Source organism: Carassius auratus, unplaced genomic scaffold (assembly GCF_003368295.1).
Source record: "Carassius auratus strain Wakin unplaced genomic scaffold, ASM336829v1 scaf_tig00002830, whole genome shotgun sequence".
Lineage (NCBI taxonomy): Eukaryota > Metazoa > Chordata > Actinopteri > Cypriniformes > Cyprinidae > Carassius > Carassius auratus.
This window is the reverse complement of record NW_020523487.1, coordinates 36,609-53,866: the sequence shown is the minus strand read 5'-3', so window position 1 is coordinate 53,866 and position 17,258 is coordinate 36,609. Positions and strand designations below refer to the sequence as shown.

Sequence of the window (17,258 nt, the reverse complement as noted above, 5' to 3'; positions counted from 1 at the left end):
GGTGAGGACTGAGTTAAAAATGGAGGTGTAAGCTGAAAGATGATGATATTTAAAGAGTGGGATGAAATCAGAGGAGGGGGAGAAGGTGTTGAAAGTACTGTAAAAAGCAGAAATTGAATTGTATCTCGTTTTTTTCTCTCCTCTGTTCCACTTACACTTTCCCTCAGGAAGGAGTGGGGATAGAGCGAAGTGGGAGAGTTTTATTCACACTTTTCCTAAAGAGATCAACAAAACATGACATAGGAAAAGAAACTGGCTTACACATGAGTACAGGTGCACACATACTGTAAAACAGATAGATACTGTAAAAGAAAGTCACACAAGACAGATACAGCACACAACACACTCATTGATGTTAATGAGAGATGATGTGTGCAGAGAGGTAAGCATATTTACTACTCTAAAAAAAGCAATTAGCACCAGAGAAATGAAATGAAAGAGTGAATAAAATATAGCTGGAAACAGATGGAAGTGAAATGAGAGTATTTGGGAAAAATGGGTTGAAAAAAGACAAATGGGGTGGAAAAATAAGGGCAGATAAAATAGCTTTGATTAAATAAACACATTCATGTTATTGCTATTTAAGTTTTGTTTCATATGCTACATTGCATTTCTTTTTAAAAATATTTTTATTGGTTATTTGATTATTTTATGATTTCCTTTTATGAAGGAAGACAGTAATACCACAGAAAAATTAGCACAAATCCAGACTTTTTGAAAATGCCATCATGATAGTTTCTGGATCACTATACATTTTGGAAATATTAATGTCTATATTTAACAAAATGGGCTACATGTAAAATAACTGCTGCAGTGCTATAAAACTATGAACTTTTTATCACAACAAGAATAGAAATGTGCAATTTACTTTTGCAACCACAATGAATACATATTTTGATATGAAAATCCTGATATTTTTCTATTCGTCTGTATTTATAATGCCTAATAAACTTCTATTTTGCTAAATTATACTTTTTTCCAATTTTAAAATGAATTACTTGATATGTCAGTCACTCCTGAAACTTTGCTCCTTGTACAGTATATGGCCCCTAGCACAAAAAAAAAAAAAAAATTGAATTATAAATATTCAAATTCTGAACGGATTACTTTCTATTTAGCCTAGAATGTGCATAAATAGCACTTCCTCTATAATGACTAAAAAAGCTGTGGACTTCAGTTCATCCCGATCTCACAAAGTTCCTTCATAATGAATGAGCCTCTTATTTACATCATGTTATAGTGAGAGGATTCGAGCAACCAGAACAAAATCCAGCATTTATTTGAAAGAAATGGCCAATCAGAGGTGTTCAAGAATCAACAGATATGTCTGTGATTGGCTACATTGAACACTACAAAAACATGTCATAAATAGAATCTTTTGACATTATCCAGAGCACAAAAATGCACTGGATAATTTACCAAATCTGTTTTGCCAAAATCCAATTACATTTTCAACTTGGGGTGCTTTTCACTGTGTTAGAAAATGGACGTGTGGCGTGAGAGTGTGAGGAAAGTTGGCAGACCTGTTTTGGTGCCTGACTCCGTTTTAGATTTATAGTGAATTTTAGTACTTGCACACAAATGCTCATTGACATCACACAACACACACCCACAAAAAATACTGTTTTATTTGTTTGTGTGCAAAATTAGAGCGAGGCTTGCCCTGAGGAACGATGTGGGACAGATGAATGTCCCGTCTGAGACCATTTTACCAAGTCATGTATTCTTGGTTAGCTCTCTGGGTACATAATTAAAAGCTTGTTTCTGTGTCTCCGTGTGCTGCTGGGTACATTATTGTCATTCTCAGTTTATCTCTTTCTCTCCATGACATTTTGCATTTGGCTCTGCTTTTCTAGATGCTTAACATTTGGCAGCACCGCTTCAGGAATGTTCTTCTTATACTGTAGCATCTGGAAATACTTCAGAGTTTTGAAAACACACATAGACATATCAGTCTATGAATCAGATATCAGATGTTGCTTTGTTCTGAGGGCACTTTTGCATCGGTAATGACTAGTTAAAGGAGTGAAGCTGCTTTTGAGCATTCTGATACATGGGCCAGTGTCATTAAGCAGCTGTGCCGCAAAGACATGACGTCATGTCTCCTGCAGTCCAATCACGATTCATGGACAGTTGCAAAGACAGAAGGCTGGTTTTATGACAGAGACTTGATGTCCAGAGACCTTGACATACCGTGTATGACTTTCTTTCTTCCATGAAACACCAAAGTCAGTGTGACAGGTTCAGTCCTCTTTCATTTGCACTATGTGGAGAGGAGCGTCCAGTACATTCTTAATTATTGGTTTACTAGAGTAAATGGTGACAGAATTTCCATTTTGGTGTGACCTATTACTTAAAGTGTGATCAAGCGTTTTGTTTATGGTTGTAAATGTAATCCTCTGGAGGTGCACCCTCTCCTTTTTTCTCCCTCCCTTTATTAACGTTTTACCTTAATTAGCAAATTGGACTGTTACCAGTAATCCTGGAGGAGCGGCATATGCCTGAGGAGAAAGAGAGAGAATGACAGATTATTATTTTTTTTTTATCTCTGCAATGATGTAATGGATGAAATATTTGTGATGTGGCAATAGGAGTCTGCATAGTATACGTACGTACAATATTTATTAATCTTCATATATATATATATATATATATATATATATATATATATATATATATATATTATTTTTTTTTTTATTTTTATTTTTTTTTTGACAATGTGACATTGATACATTGTGTTAATCATGTACATATATATATATATATATATATATATATATATATATATATATATATATATATATATATATATATGTACATGATTAACACAATGTATCAATGTCACATTGTCAAAAAAAAAAAAAAAATAATATATATATATATATATATATATATATATATGTGTATATATATATATATATGTGTATATATATATATATATATATATATATATATATATATATATATATATATATTACATTTATATATTACAAATATTACATTTTTAAATAAATGCTGTTATTTTAAACTTATTATATTCAACAAAGAATCCTGATTATCACAATTTCCACAAAAACGTTTAGCTGCACAACTCTTTTTAACATTGACAATGATAAGAAAATGTTTCTTGAAAAGCAAATCATCATATCAGAATGATTTCTGAAGGATTGTGTGACACTAAAGAGTAGAGTAATGATGCTCAAAACTCAGCTTTGCCTTCACAGGAATAACTTACATTTAAAATTCAAATTGTAAAATCTAGTAATATTTCACAATATTACTGTTTTGAATGGAATAGTTTATATTACAAATTGTTTGTGTCTGTCAAATGCAGAATTTAAGTATTTTTAATTATTTAAATGTCAATATTTTACTCTTCTCCTCTTGGCATGGATTAGAAGTATTTAATATAAATATATGCCACACCAAAAAAACAAAAAAAAAACAATCCTCATAAAAGTGGTAGAAAAACAGAAACTACAGTATCCCTTGTACAATGTACCAAAGCTCATTTTTGCCTCTCTCTCTCTGTCTGTCAGTGCTCAGCGGCCCGCGGTTTTCTCAGGAGCCGGCGGATCAGTCTGTGGTGATCGGGGAGAGAGTAGTTTTGTCCTGCGTGGTGTTTAACTACACCGGCATTGTACAGTGGACCAAAGACGGGCTCGCTCTTGGCATCGGAGAAGATCTGAGGGGTGAGCACACACACACACACACACATCAGATCACACTAACCAAGGGCGTTATGCACCTATTTTAGAGGAGAATCTCTATAAGTGCTCTAGGTGTAACAACAAAAGACCAAAGGTGGGGAAAGAACTACCTTTAAATGTACGACGGGAAACTTGAGTAGTACAAATTTGGTTCAGCATCAAAAAAGATATGGGTTCAAATGAATAAACCAAGAAATACTGCAACTAAGTCTGACAGCCTGCGATCACTATGCATTTGAGTTGTATCTAGTCAAACTAGTTTGGAGTGACACGAGAGTGGGTATGATAGCTGGATTTTCAGTATGAAGCAGTTTACTGACCAGATTTAGATTTGTGAATGGATGATTTCTGCTTAAGTGTTTAAGACAAACACCATTTTTACATAGACAAATTGTGCAACCTAATTTTCAATGATAGAAATAATTATTTTGGAATTTGGCTCAGATATCTGGCAAGTCACATTCCTCTTTAATAACCTGTGTCTATATAACATATATATATAATGCAACATACAGTACAGCATAAGGTTTCTCCCTCTCCTCCATTTAAAATGATGCAAGAGGCATATTTTTTTCCTTTCATTGTCCAGACATTGCCATTTTCTTTCTTTGTCCTCTGTCTCGCTCTCTCTTCCCCCTTTTATTTTTTTATTTTTTTGGACGTGTTGCTCCTTTGTCCGCTCTAATGACAGACACACACACATATAGATGTGCAAACATGCGCACAGGTTAAGCGTCTGCTTGCTGATTGGTTGAGCTTAAGGATGATGTAATCACTGCCAATACTTTTGTCCTCCTGGTATCCAGATCCATGATGTCATAATGTGTGTGCCAGAGAGTGTGTGCAGTCAGAATGCCAATGTGTCGGAGTGCTGCCCTCTGGTGACCAACGCATGTCCTACAAGCCACCACATAATCACACTGATTGGCTAAATTAGCTGTGAAATATGTGGCTTGTGTTTTATAATGCAAAGATCGCTGGAGCATTCGATTAATGGACAACGAAAATGTATATTTGTTTGAGCTGTATGTTTATTAGGAGGGAAAATCTGTGAAATAAGGATAGTCATGCTTTTAAGGCAATAGAAAAATGATTTCTGACTATACTTACAAGCTATGCTGGGTGCAGTATTATCTGCATTGATAAGTGCATGAAAATGTTACTGTGTTAAAGTGTAATGGTGTGTGTGTGTGTGTGTGTGTGTGTGTTTCAGCTTGGCCGCGGTATCGTGTATTGCGGATCTTGGATGTTGGGCAGTATAATCTGGAGATCACGTCAGCGGACCTGACCGATGACTCACTGTACGAGTGTCAGGCCACTGAAGCCGCTCTGAGGTCCAGAAGAGCTAAACTCACTGTTCTGAGTGAGTACACACATGTTCGGAATAGCATACTACCATTATAGTATTTTTACAGAATGTATAATGTGAGAAGTAAGCTTTTTTATTTTTTTTGCATGAAATTCCATGCATTTCAATAAACAACTGCAAATTGTATCCCACAATGCTATGCACTCAACTTGATTTTCTATTTCTTGTGTGGTAAATTAACCTAAAGCCATATGAATTGTGTTTGACATCTCTTGTTGCCGATTATTTGAACCACACTAAATTAAATGCACAAGTAAAAATTATTTTTATACCTGAGATAGTTTCTGTGACAATGTTGCAATATACTACTGTTTGAAATATTAATTGTTACATAATGTTCACAAAAAAGTATGTAGTGTACAGTATGTACTGTGCACTACGTTCTCTCTCTGTCTCTTTTTCTTTGTGAAGCTGTTCTGACATCATATGCAAAAGTGTACATTGTCATCATTGCAAAGAATTTCTTGAAAAATCAAATCACAGAATTTACATTACGACATACACAAGTGAAACAATGCGGTAATAAACTTTCCACACATACACTAACATTCAAACGTTTGGGGTTGATAAGTCTTTTTATGTTTTTTAAATTATGCTTACCAAGGCTGCACTTTTTTGTTCAAAACTACAGTAACTGTGAAATATTATACAATTCAAATGAACAGTTTTCTATTTGTATATATTTTAACTTTTTATTTATTCCTGATTTTCCAGCATCATTACTCCAGTCTTAAGTGTCACATCATCTTTCAGAAATCATTCTAATACACTGATTCAGTGCTCAAGAAACATTATTATTATTATTATCAGTGTTGAAAACAGTTGTGCTACTTAATATCCCTGAAGAAACTGTTTTTCATAATTCTTTAATGAAAGAAAGTTAAAAGAACAGCATTAGAATTTTTAACATGATAAACATGAAATCTCTTTCAATCAGTTTAATGCATGTGTAATTTTTTTTTTTTTTTTTTACATTACTGACCCAAAGCATTCAATCAATATTGTGTCATACACAATATTCACAAAGGGCAAAATACCATATATGTGTCAGTATTTATAGATGTTATCTGCGTGCACAGTGTGTAAGTCACATTCAGCATATTATCTGTCTGTGTGTGTAGTTCCCCCTGAAGGTCCTGTTATCGAGGGCTCTCCAGAGATCCTGCTGACAGCAGGAACCTCATATAACCTCACCTGTGTGTCTCGAGGAGCAAAGCCACTGTCAACGATAGAGTGGTACAAAGATGGGATCATGGTGGAGGGAGCCCATACCAGCACTGTGAGTGACCGCACAAGATCACTTATATGAGAACATACGGTACATATTCTATCTCTCTGTCTATCTGTCTGTCTGTCTGTGTATCAGGAAGTGTTAGCAGACAGGAAGAGGGTGACCACAAAGAGTTTTCTGGAGATTCAGCCAGTGGACACAGATACAGGACGAAATTTCACCTGTGTGGCCTCAAACCTGGCTGCCCCGCTGGGAAAGAGGGTCACTGTGACACTCAACGTCCACCGTAAGTGTGTGTTTGCGTACACTTTTTTAGCTGTGCTAGCATACTGTATATGCACAAGAATGTTCCTAAGCTTCTCAATCTCTCTCCAGATCCTCCTACAGTTGTCCTGTCTATAGAGCCTCGCTCGGTTCTAGAAGGAGAGCGAGTTCAGTTTACCTGCCAGGCCACTGCCAACCCTCCCATTATGGGCTACAGGTTTGTGAGTAGTGTGGGTGTCTATGCTGATCTCAGTGACATGCTCTCTCTGTGTTACATATGCTCAGTGTGCGTTGCATTGTGTGTTTTTGACATTTTTTATGTTTATTTCTTTTGTTTTAAATATGTTTTTAGCTTAAGTTAACTATAATTACCCTGGTGTGTTGTAGGTGGGCTAAAGGGGGTGTGATTCTGGATGGAGCGAGAGAAAGTGTGTTCGAGACGACAGCAGATCACTCGTTCTTCACTGAGCCCGTGTCCTGTCTGGTCTTTAATGCGGTGGGCAGCACCAACGTCAGTATTTTAGTGGACGTTCACTGTGAGTATTTCAGTCCATCCATCCAATCATCTACCACACAGTGATGGAGTTATGTTATACTGTATGTGTTTGTCTGACGAAGGTGTTTGAACTAAACGTTGCAGATCTTTGTGAAATTTTTTTTATTTACCCTTTGATCTTGGACCTGGCCAATGCTTTTTTTTTGGATGTGCGTATTTAGATTCTTCTTCATACTGTATGTGTTTGCCATTGATATGCGGCTCAGTGCAAATACTGTTTTAATTTAAATCTCACATTTTAAATATAATTTAAAACAAGTCAAGCCACTCATTTGGATTTTTCAGTTCTGCTCTGCTTTGGCATATCCAAAGATACAAAAACACCATTTCCACAGCCACAGATTGAGAAATGTGTTTATTAAAATGCAGATTGAAATTTTTCTGATGCCAGTTTGCATCTAGGGTTATAACATTCAAAAATATTTTACTAACTTTTAGTTCGTTTTTTTTCCTTCAAATATTTTTTTTTTCAAAAAAAAAAAAAAAAACATCTTAAAGCTCCAGTCGGTAACTTTTGTTGCTCTAGCGGTTAATAAACAGAACTGCTTGCGTCTTGCGGAAGAACATCGTAGCCGGAACTACTTCTCTCTGTTTATGTCTATGAAGAATCACAAAGGTACTGGGTTACTCCGCCGCGGTACCCCCGAAGCTATCTAAAATAGTCCGAATATAAACACTTATTATAGGTGCACCCTAGTGATTCAGGACAAGCTAAAAACACGGTTTGGAAAATGGATTCATGGTGTACTCGCTTATTATATACATTTTTCTACATTTGGAACACAAACAAAGTTACGGACCGCAGCTCAGATTGGTTGTTTCTTACCGGGAGCGATGTATTTCTGCAAATATATTTTTACAAAAGTTACCTACTGCAGCTTTAATTGCTTTAGTAAATTATAGTAACCTTGTTGGCTTCTTTTTCTCTCTCATGTAGTTGGTCCAATTCTGGTGCTGGAGCCGAGGCCTGTAACGGTGGACGTTGACTCTGATGTCTCACTCAACTGTAAATGGTCAGGAAATCCTCCACTCACCCTCACATGGACCAAGAAGGGCTCCAGCATGGTTAGTGCACACTAGATAATGCTTTCTACACCCTACAAAATGCACTCACTTGTGCCACACTACAAAAATACCCTATTGACCATATATAATGCTGTTTGTCTTTCTTTATTCCACTCTTTGTTGTCCAGGTCCTCAGTAACAGTAATCAGTTATTCCTGAAGTCTGTGAGTCAGGCGGATGCAGGACAGTATGTGTGTAAAGCCATCGTCCCCAGAATCGGTGTGGGAGAAACAGAGGTCACTCTTACAGTCAATGGTCAGTAACACATACAGAACTACACAAGAGTGTGTCATTGCATACACACATGGGTGAACCTACTATCTCTTTGAATGCTCATACAAGGCTGCTAAAATCGAAAAGAGTGTTATGAATCTCTAATGATGTGATTGGGTGTCCAGGTCCTCCAATCATCTCGAGCGAGCCGATCCAGTATGCGGTGAGAGGAGAGAAGGGGGAAATCAAGTGCTACATAGCCAGCACCCCTCCACCGGACAAAATCGTGAGTAGGAATCCCACTCTATAGTAAATAATACAGCTTATTCTCGACATGGGGCATGCTGTGATTTACAGCAGACAATACAGTTTAATGCATTCTGCAAATACTGTGTAAAAATGAATGTGGAATAAACTTTTCAGATTTTTAGAGTTTTAAAGTTTGTTCTTTTGAGGGTGGGCTGCTTCTTCCTTTTTTTTTTCACATGTAGGAAATTCTGGTTGTGCATTGCCAATATAATTTCTCCGGGTTTTCAGTGCTGTTTCTTGGCACTAATGGTGCAGAAATGACATAAAGCAGCTTTATTCGGCTTTATGTATTCTCTTAATGTGTCTCTTACTGTACTTGTTTTGCGTCCTTCCTTTACTCTATACTTCATTGAATACTGAGCGAGCTTAGAGAAAGAGAACGAGAGAGCCAAAGGAAGCGTGAAAAATAGAGGTCAAGAAGATATCAAATGAGACATGAAAGATGAGGAGGGCTGACGGGGAGGGGGAGAAAAAGAGTGACAGTGCAGAACAAAGTCCTGTACCTTTCAGTGTCGATTATCACCAGCAGACGCCACGACATGACAGACAAATGAGTGAGCTTTTAACAATCTCAGCACTTTACTCAGCACTCTGCCTCTTTTCCTCCTTCCTACCTTCACTCTTGCTCTCTCCTTCATTCTCCACCTGTCCTCGCGTCACCCTCCTCCTCTTTATCGTTCTCATTAAAGTCTCTCTTTTTCTTTTCTCTCATATTGCTTCAAAAATCTGCTGTACATGTACAGTACCAAGTCAGTAAAATAAAAATGAAATACAAATAGTGCAAATGCAGCAAACCTAGTATTTACAAATAAAATAAAAGTATGGTGTGTAAAAAAATGTAATAAATATAAAATAAATGAATAAAATAAAAATAAGAAATAAATATTAGAAAAATAAAAATATTAGTATTAAAACAGTAAACAAAGAAAACAAATATTAACAAATAAAAACGTTTTTTTTTTTTTTTTTTAAGTAAAAGACTGCAAAAAGGTAAAGAAGAATAATGAAAATAACAAATTAGTATTAACAACCAAAGTAAAGAAATGGTAAATAAAATAAGACAACTGCAGAATAAAATAAAATAGAATATAGTTATTAAAATAAAACAAATAATATGAACATATAAAATATATTTTTTACATTTGCATTTTTGAATGATAAAATAAAATAACTACAAAAAAGTAAGTAGAGTAAGATAGAAGGAACAATAATGGGATTAACAAATGGAATGGATACAAAGGAATAATTTTTTAAATAAAATGTAATAAATTAAAATAAAACAACAGTCCAATAAAATAACAGTGTGCGAAAGTTAAACAAAAACAGCAGTCTTAAAAATAGTAAACAAATTGTAATATTAACAAATGAAATAATAGTTTATAAATTATCAATTAAAATAGCTGCAAATTTTTTTATCAAAAACCTGAAAACAGAGGGAACAAGTAGTAGTAAAAAATTAAAAATAAAATAAGAAATTTTTTTATTTTTTATTTTAATTAATAAACGATCCACAAACTTAAAATAGAATACTATTAGGGTAATATTTAAGTAGGTTATTAAAGGGAATAAAGATCAAATTAAAACTAGATTTGTCATAATAGTATTGTTGTGCATCATTTAAGTAATAGAGACTCACACTTCTCTGGTGCTCTCTGTCTGATCGTTCACTGGATAGTGAGACGTGACACAACAGGACTGGCCTTAATGTGAAGATGGTACTTAAGAGATAATGAATAATGGAAAAAAAATAAGGAAAGAAAGTGGAGGAGAGGAAAGAAGAGTGGGCCATATGTTCTTGTTCCTCATCCTCTCATCCTTTCTGTGGCATCCCCTGATCTCACCGTTGCTCTGTTGTCAGCTTGAGAGGGATATTAGCGCTGTGAATATTTGATGGAGTGTTGTTCATTTTGTATGAACTGTCTGCTCTCCCACAGTTCAGAGCAAAATCCTAAAAGAGCTATAATGCCTGTGAACCCCTGCCTGTGTGTGTGTGTGTGTGTGTGTGTGTGTGTGTGTGTGTGTGTGTGTGTGTTTAAAAATACATGACATTCTCATTCAGCAGTTTACTAATGTGGTTTTACTGCAGGTTTGGGCATGGAAGGAGAACGTGTGGGAAAAAGAGAGAGGGACGCTGCTGGAGAGGTACACAGTGGAGCAGAGTAGACCTGCGTCACAAGGGGGCGCCGTTCTGTCCACCCTCACCATCAATAATGTCATGGAGTCCGACTTCCAGTCCACCTACAACTGCACGGCATGGAACGCGTTTGGACCGGGAACCATGATCATCACACTGGAGGAGACAGGTCAGAAAAACAGTACAGTGTCTATAAACGTGTCTCATTCTCTCACTACAGTAGGTCTCTTTGTGAGATAAAGTAGTATGCATATAACTCTTTCTCTCAGATATAGTACATCTATAGGGATAAAACCTCTTTCTCTTCTCGCTCTCAGATATAGCATCTGTAGGTATAATACCTGTCAGTTTCTCTCACAGATATAGTGCAGTGTTTAGGTGTCCTTCTCTTAGATGTATAATGGCTGTAGATCGAATCTTTTTTACACTCAGATGTAGTGTCAGGAGTATAACACCCATATTTTTAATCAGGGCTGGGAAGGTTACTTTTAAAAATTATTTCACTACAGATTACAAAATGCAGGCTTTGAAATGTTTTTGTAATATGTTTCATGAGATTACACAAATTTTGTAACTTTAATCTAACACTTTGGAATATTTTGATATTCTTAATAAGGTATGTAACACAAAGGGTCCTCTAGAGAAAAATGACATACAACAAACATAGGACTCAGTTTTCCTCTGTATATATATTTTTTTACAACGTTAGTTATCCATAGTATTTATTAAAGGAATAAATCCAGACAATCTTTAAAAAAGAGAAAAGAAACTTTACTGATGCACTAAGAGCCAGGGGCAGGGTGTGTAAGCTTTTTTTTAAGAGCTGTCTCCCTCTAAAACATAGTGGCTGCTATTTGCCTTTTGTAGGCATTATACATATCTGTCTCTAAGATATTACATCTGTCAGTCCCTTGCTCTTAAACATATCTGTTTGTATAAAAAAACAATACAGTAGTGAGTGAGTATAGATATTATACCCATCTGTCTTTGACTTAGAAATACAGTAGCATCTGTAGGTAATATAAACATCTGTTTCATGGCTGTCTCTCTCTCTCTGTGTGTGTCTCTCTCTCTTTCTCTCTGTCTCTCTCTCTCTCTCTGTCTGTCTGTCTCTCTCTCTCTCTCTCTCAGATATAGTGCCTGTAGGTGTGATAGCAGGTGGATCTGTTGGATCTTCCATGTTGCTTCTGCTCCTCCTGTTTGCTCTGATATTCTATCTGTATCGACAGCGCAAAGCCAGTGAGTACACTGTGTATATGTGTGTGGCTCCGAGTGTGTGCATCTGTTTCATGTTCATTTGTTTGTGATGAATTTGTCAAATGTTTTCAGGCAATGCTCTGATATGGTGAAAAAAAAAATCTATTAAAATGCTTGATTATGGTTTGGTGCCCCCTTGTGGCTAGAAGACAGAAAATAAAAAAGCCTGTTTAAAACACCGGTCATATTTTAGTTAAAATTCCAAAAGGAAAGAAAAATGATAAATTATATATTTTATTTCATGTAATAATATATTTTATATTTATTTATTAACGTAATTCTAATTCAATAATTTTTAGGGCTACTATTAAGATATTTGTATTGTGACATTTTCTTGCATCTTAAACCGCTGTGATTTAATGGAACCATTAATTAAAATGATGTGAGGCTTTGTGTCAGTGATCTATTATGCTTCCAGGTCGTCGTGGAGTCACGCTGAAGCCAGACATTAAAGTGGAAACGGTCAACAAGGAGACTCACAGTCTTGAGGAGGAGGCTGCCAGCGCCTCCACAGCTACACGAATGGTAAAAGCTATGTATTCTGTGAGTATCTATAGAATAACGTAGACTGTCAGGCTGTCTGATATAACGTTCTTAAATATATGCTCAGACATGCTATTTTGTTAAGATAAAAAATAAAAAAAACAAGAAATAGAGACTTGTCAGACACTTGGTTTCTAAAACATTGTACACTATGAAGCACTGCAGTTTCATAAGATTTTATACAGCAAAACAGTAATATTATATAAATTATATTATTTATATAAAAAAAATTCATGTAATTAAAAAAATTATTAAACTAATTTTTAATTTATTCTTATAATGGCAATGCTGAATTTGCAGCACCATTACTCCAGTCACATGATCCTCATTAAATTATTTTTATATGCTGATTTTGTGCTTTCAATACCATTCAAAGGTTTGGGATCAGTGAGATTTTCTTTTAAAAGTAGTATAGTCCAACTGTATTCAACATCGATGACAAAAAGAAATGTTAGTGTTGCTGTATCAAACATATTGTGATTCTATTCTGTTAGAATTTTAGCTTTCAGTGTAAACAGAAACATTACTTGTTGCTGGAAGCTTCTATTGTTTATTTGAATATGGTTTAACTGCTCTATAAAATCTCTACAATCACATTATCTAGTCACTGGTATATTTTTAGTCAAAATAAAGCATTTACATGATTTTTAGTCTGACTGAAATCAAAATATTAAAGTGCATTTAAACATAGTGAGTTTAGGAGCCACCAATTTTAGTGCTTTTTAAACTGGGTCGTTTCTTCTTAATTTTATATACAACAGTGAAAGAATTAAAGAAATATGTTTTTGAATAGATTTTTGAATTGAAAAGATAAACCTATTAGTAAAAAGAGTTTCTAATGGTGAAAGACTTTCTTTCCACCACAAACTAAAGAACATCTATTTTTCACCAGTTCTGATAAAGCTGATATCCTGTTTTCCTCCCTCTCTCTCTCTCCTTCTCTTCCTCCCTCTCTCCGTGTGTGTGTTTTGTCGTTTGATGGTTTAGTTTCTTCCCTCTGTCTCCCTCTCTCCCTCCACCCAGCCCTTCAAAGATGACATGGAGCTGAAGCAGGACGTCCAGAGCGACACGCTGGAGCCCAAGGCGGAGGAGTATGAGGCCAAGGTAAGAAACAGAGCAGGCACATGACATGAATGCTATACTTAAAGGAGAAGTGTACCATTTTTTGAAAGTGTTACTTTAACATCCTAGGACAATATAGCTTGACTACTTCTAAAAGTGAAAAAAAATAATAATAATATTGTGGCGTTATATCAAAACATTCATTTTTTGAGAACCCATGCCAGCCTCACACAGGAACATTGGCTCAACCAATGCTGTGAGTTTAGGGTGGGGCTATCGATTTGCCTGACCAGTAGCAAGAAGTGTTCATGAAAACTGTCATTCATTTTCCATTTCTGTTTGCTGATGGTAGTGCTGCAGAAATTACACAATTTACCTGTAATGTCTGACAGAGACAAAGGAAGTATTATAGTTATGGTCCTTTTTTTTTTTTTTACCACCCAATATATATATATATTTCCCTTTTATTTATTTTTTTCAGTTTTTCCTTTTTTTCCTTTTTACTTTTTATATTACTGTCAGAAGTAAGATTTTTTTACTGTTTTACAGTATTTTCGTCACCATATTTTTTAAAACATTTAAAAATCTTACCAACTCCAGACTTTTTTAATGATAGTGTGTGCAAATGTAACGGAAGCCAGCAAGTAGGTACTGTGCAGGTAAAGCTCACTCCCTGATGCTATTGGCTGCAGTCATTTAGCCTTCTTGTTAAGTTGCCACTTCCCATGCTAGAGACAGGGGTTCGAGGCCCACTCAGAGCGAGTGTGAGATGTGAAAGCGAGTCCCCCGGAGAGAGGGCTTACACAAACACAGATGTTAGCACACTCTTATACAGTACCTGTAAACCAGAACTAAATGTGCGGTCACATTAGTGAAATTTCTGCAAAGCAGAAAAAAAAATTTTGTTCAGTGTGGTGAATTTGCATGACCACCTCAAGTGAAAAATGCATGAAAAAATGCTTCACACAAAACTCTTAATCAGTTTAAAACTGACCTGAGTATGTTAATTGTGACTGCACCCTAAACAACAATTAGTGCATTGCAGTAAAATATATATTTTGTAATTTCAGGACCCCACCAATGGTTACTACAATGTTCGAGCTACAACACATGATGAAGTCCGCACTTCTAACCGTTCCCTGCTGTACCAGGAATTTCGGCCACCAAATCCTGCTTCAGTTTCGGCGTCAACTGGTGGCCCAGTGGCCAACATTCACCCGGCACCCATGGGCCGTTACGAGCCCCGGCCCACATCCCGAATGGCTCACAACACATACACCCATTTTAACACCATTGCCAGGGCGTCGCAAGTCCAAGCCCCACCCAACCCTGTCTCCAAGACCACGGACTATACTGGAGAGCGTGGCCTGCTGGAATCAACCAATCCACTGGCTTTTGACAGCTACGCTTATTCAACAACACCTCAATACAGGTTAGGTTTTGCCCCGCCTTTGGAGGCAGGACCAGCCTATGAAATGTATCCTACTGGACAAGGGGTGGGGACGAGTCAAGATGCTAACGTGGGAAAACACCCCAGCTCCGCCCAATTTCCATATTCAACCCCACCTACAGAATACTCTCAGAGACACACGCAGAGAATGCAGACTCATGTGTAACACACACTTACCAACAAAAAAGCACTTCCGTGGAAGAAAATATATGGTACACGTGCTAATTTTTACAAACTCTTACAGTATGAAAACTCTCCAATGCAACTATATGCAAACACACACACACACATTGTGTTTTCTACCTTTACAACAACGTGATTTAGAGAAAAAAGTGCCAAATTAATAAATGACTGCAGCATAAGAGGTCACAGCGATGACTGGAGAGAAAGCGTGTAAACCTTATCATCTTCCCTTTTAAATTTCAAGAAGACATTGATGTGGCGAAACCAACTGCCTAAAATATCTGCACCAAAAATGAGACACTGCAAAGCAGCTAATGGACTGTTTTCTCCATGTGAATTGGTATTGGCTGAAAGAATGGCCAATAAAAGGCTGGAGGGCACCAGAAGCCATCAATTTTTAGATGTAAAGCCCAGTGAAGGCCTGATTGCTATGGACCTTTTTAGATCTGTCCCAACACTCAACCTAATAAAATATAGTGAGTTTTAAATTATGGGAATTGTGGGTGGGCTCACCCAAAGTTGTATAATCCACAATGTGATATTGCAGAACAAGTCAGCGAGCTGAATAATTCTGCAAGTGTCGATAATCGCTTCTGAAATAACTTACCGTACGGCCCGCTCACCCCTGCTCACACTGCCCGAGCTCCTCGTAGGAATAGCTGTCTGCTGCCAGTTTGAACTCTTCTGAACTCTTCTGATAGGACGGAGACGTGAGTGTCTGGGTAAATGCCACCAGTGCTTTTAACTCTGAAAGCTGGAGTTTATGTAACATTTTAGGATTTTTTACAGATGGATGCTACTCAGTGTGTCAAAGTGAGCTTACAGACTTTTCTCTGAACACACGCTCTGCCTCCTTCCAAGAAAACCTCACGAGTATTTGACGCTCTGTGTTCCTGTGTGTGTGGATGAGTGTGTGTTTGCTGACGTGGAGGAAAAAAATGAATGTGATGAATCTCTTTCTCTCAAGTGTCCATGTATTTGTCCTTAACACTTTCAAAGTAGAGTAGAGTGCTTTTCAATATTTGTATCTGAACTAAATTACATTTCAAAATGCTTTTATAATATTTTTCTAAGATAGTGGTAAGGGGTCAGAGATCGAATGGTTTTTGGTATAAGCAATGTAAAGGATTTTTTTTTATGTTCATGATTTGCACATTTGTCTAAATTCTGGAAACAGATGAATAATCAGATCACAAAAGCAAAGTTTAAAATAATACCAGAATGGAAGCAATTGAATCATTCAAGTCAAGAGTTTCTGTAAAATCTCTTTTATGCAAATTAAAGGTCTTATATAATGAGCTCAGAAACCTTTCTGCTCTGCAGTAAAGCTGAATTTGTGCAAAAGATGTTTTGCTGTTGAGTTTAAATCTGGCTTGATCTAGGATTAATCTACTGAAATGTACATGAGCCTTGGTCTATGTTAAAATGTTTTGAACATCCAAAATATGCAATGATCAATACCTTTTGGTATAACAAATTAGCGGCTCATTTTTGAAATATGTAGACATTTTACATTTAATTGGTTATAGGAGCCACTTAAATGGGTTTTCATTATTAACATTAGATACTTTAATGACCGAGACTTATTTGGCACCTTTATGAATTATGAGAAGACAAAGAATTTGAGACGGAAAGATGAGGGAATGAATGTGTAATACTTTATATTGTGTGACTGTGAGCATGTTTCAGTGTGACTCGAGACACATTTTCATCAAGCTCCTGTTAAAAAATACCTGTACTTCTTTATAATTACCTTTATTTCATTTATGTTTTATTCATCTGTTAAAATGTAATGTACAAAAGAAAAAAATGACCCATTGACTTTTTTCCCACAGAAACTTTTACAATGTTTTTTTTTGTATGTGGTTATTTTTCCACACTATTATAAAATAAAAACACCTTTCATACTGAC

At 36.2% G+C, this 17,258-nt stretch overlaps 1 protein-coding gene across 4 annotated transcripts; it reads left to right on the top strand.

Moving 5' to 3' along the window:
* Nucleotides 1-3,478: 3,478 nt before the first annotated feature.
* LOC113070043 (kin of IRRE-like protein 1) lies at nt 3,479-17,257 on the top strand. 4 transcript variants are annotated; one of them, XM_026243205.1, is made up of 14 exons: nt 3,479-3,692; nt 4,924-5,073; nt 6,201-6,358; nt 6,446-6,596; nt 6,686-6,791; nt 6,962-7,110; nt 8,068-8,195; nt 8,324-8,450; nt 8,594-8,694; nt 10,804-11,020; nt 11,983-12,090; nt 12,527-12,633; nt 13,675-13,755; nt 14,784-17,257. In XM_026243205.1, exons 1-14 carry the CDS (start codon nt 3,497-3,499, stop codon nt 15,327-15,329), a joined length of 2,325 nt encoding a protein of 774 aa, XP_026098990.1. In that variant the 5' UTR covers nt 3,479-3,496; the 3' UTR covers nt 15,330-17,257. The 4 variants fall into 4 exon arrangements, with proteins under 4 accessions (XP_026098990.1, XP_026098988.1, XP_026098989.1 ...); XM_026243203.1 differs by having other exon boundaries at nt 13,639-13,755; XM_026243204.1 differs by having other exon boundaries at nt 12,527-12,651.
* Nucleotide 17,258: the final 1 nt, after the last annotated feature.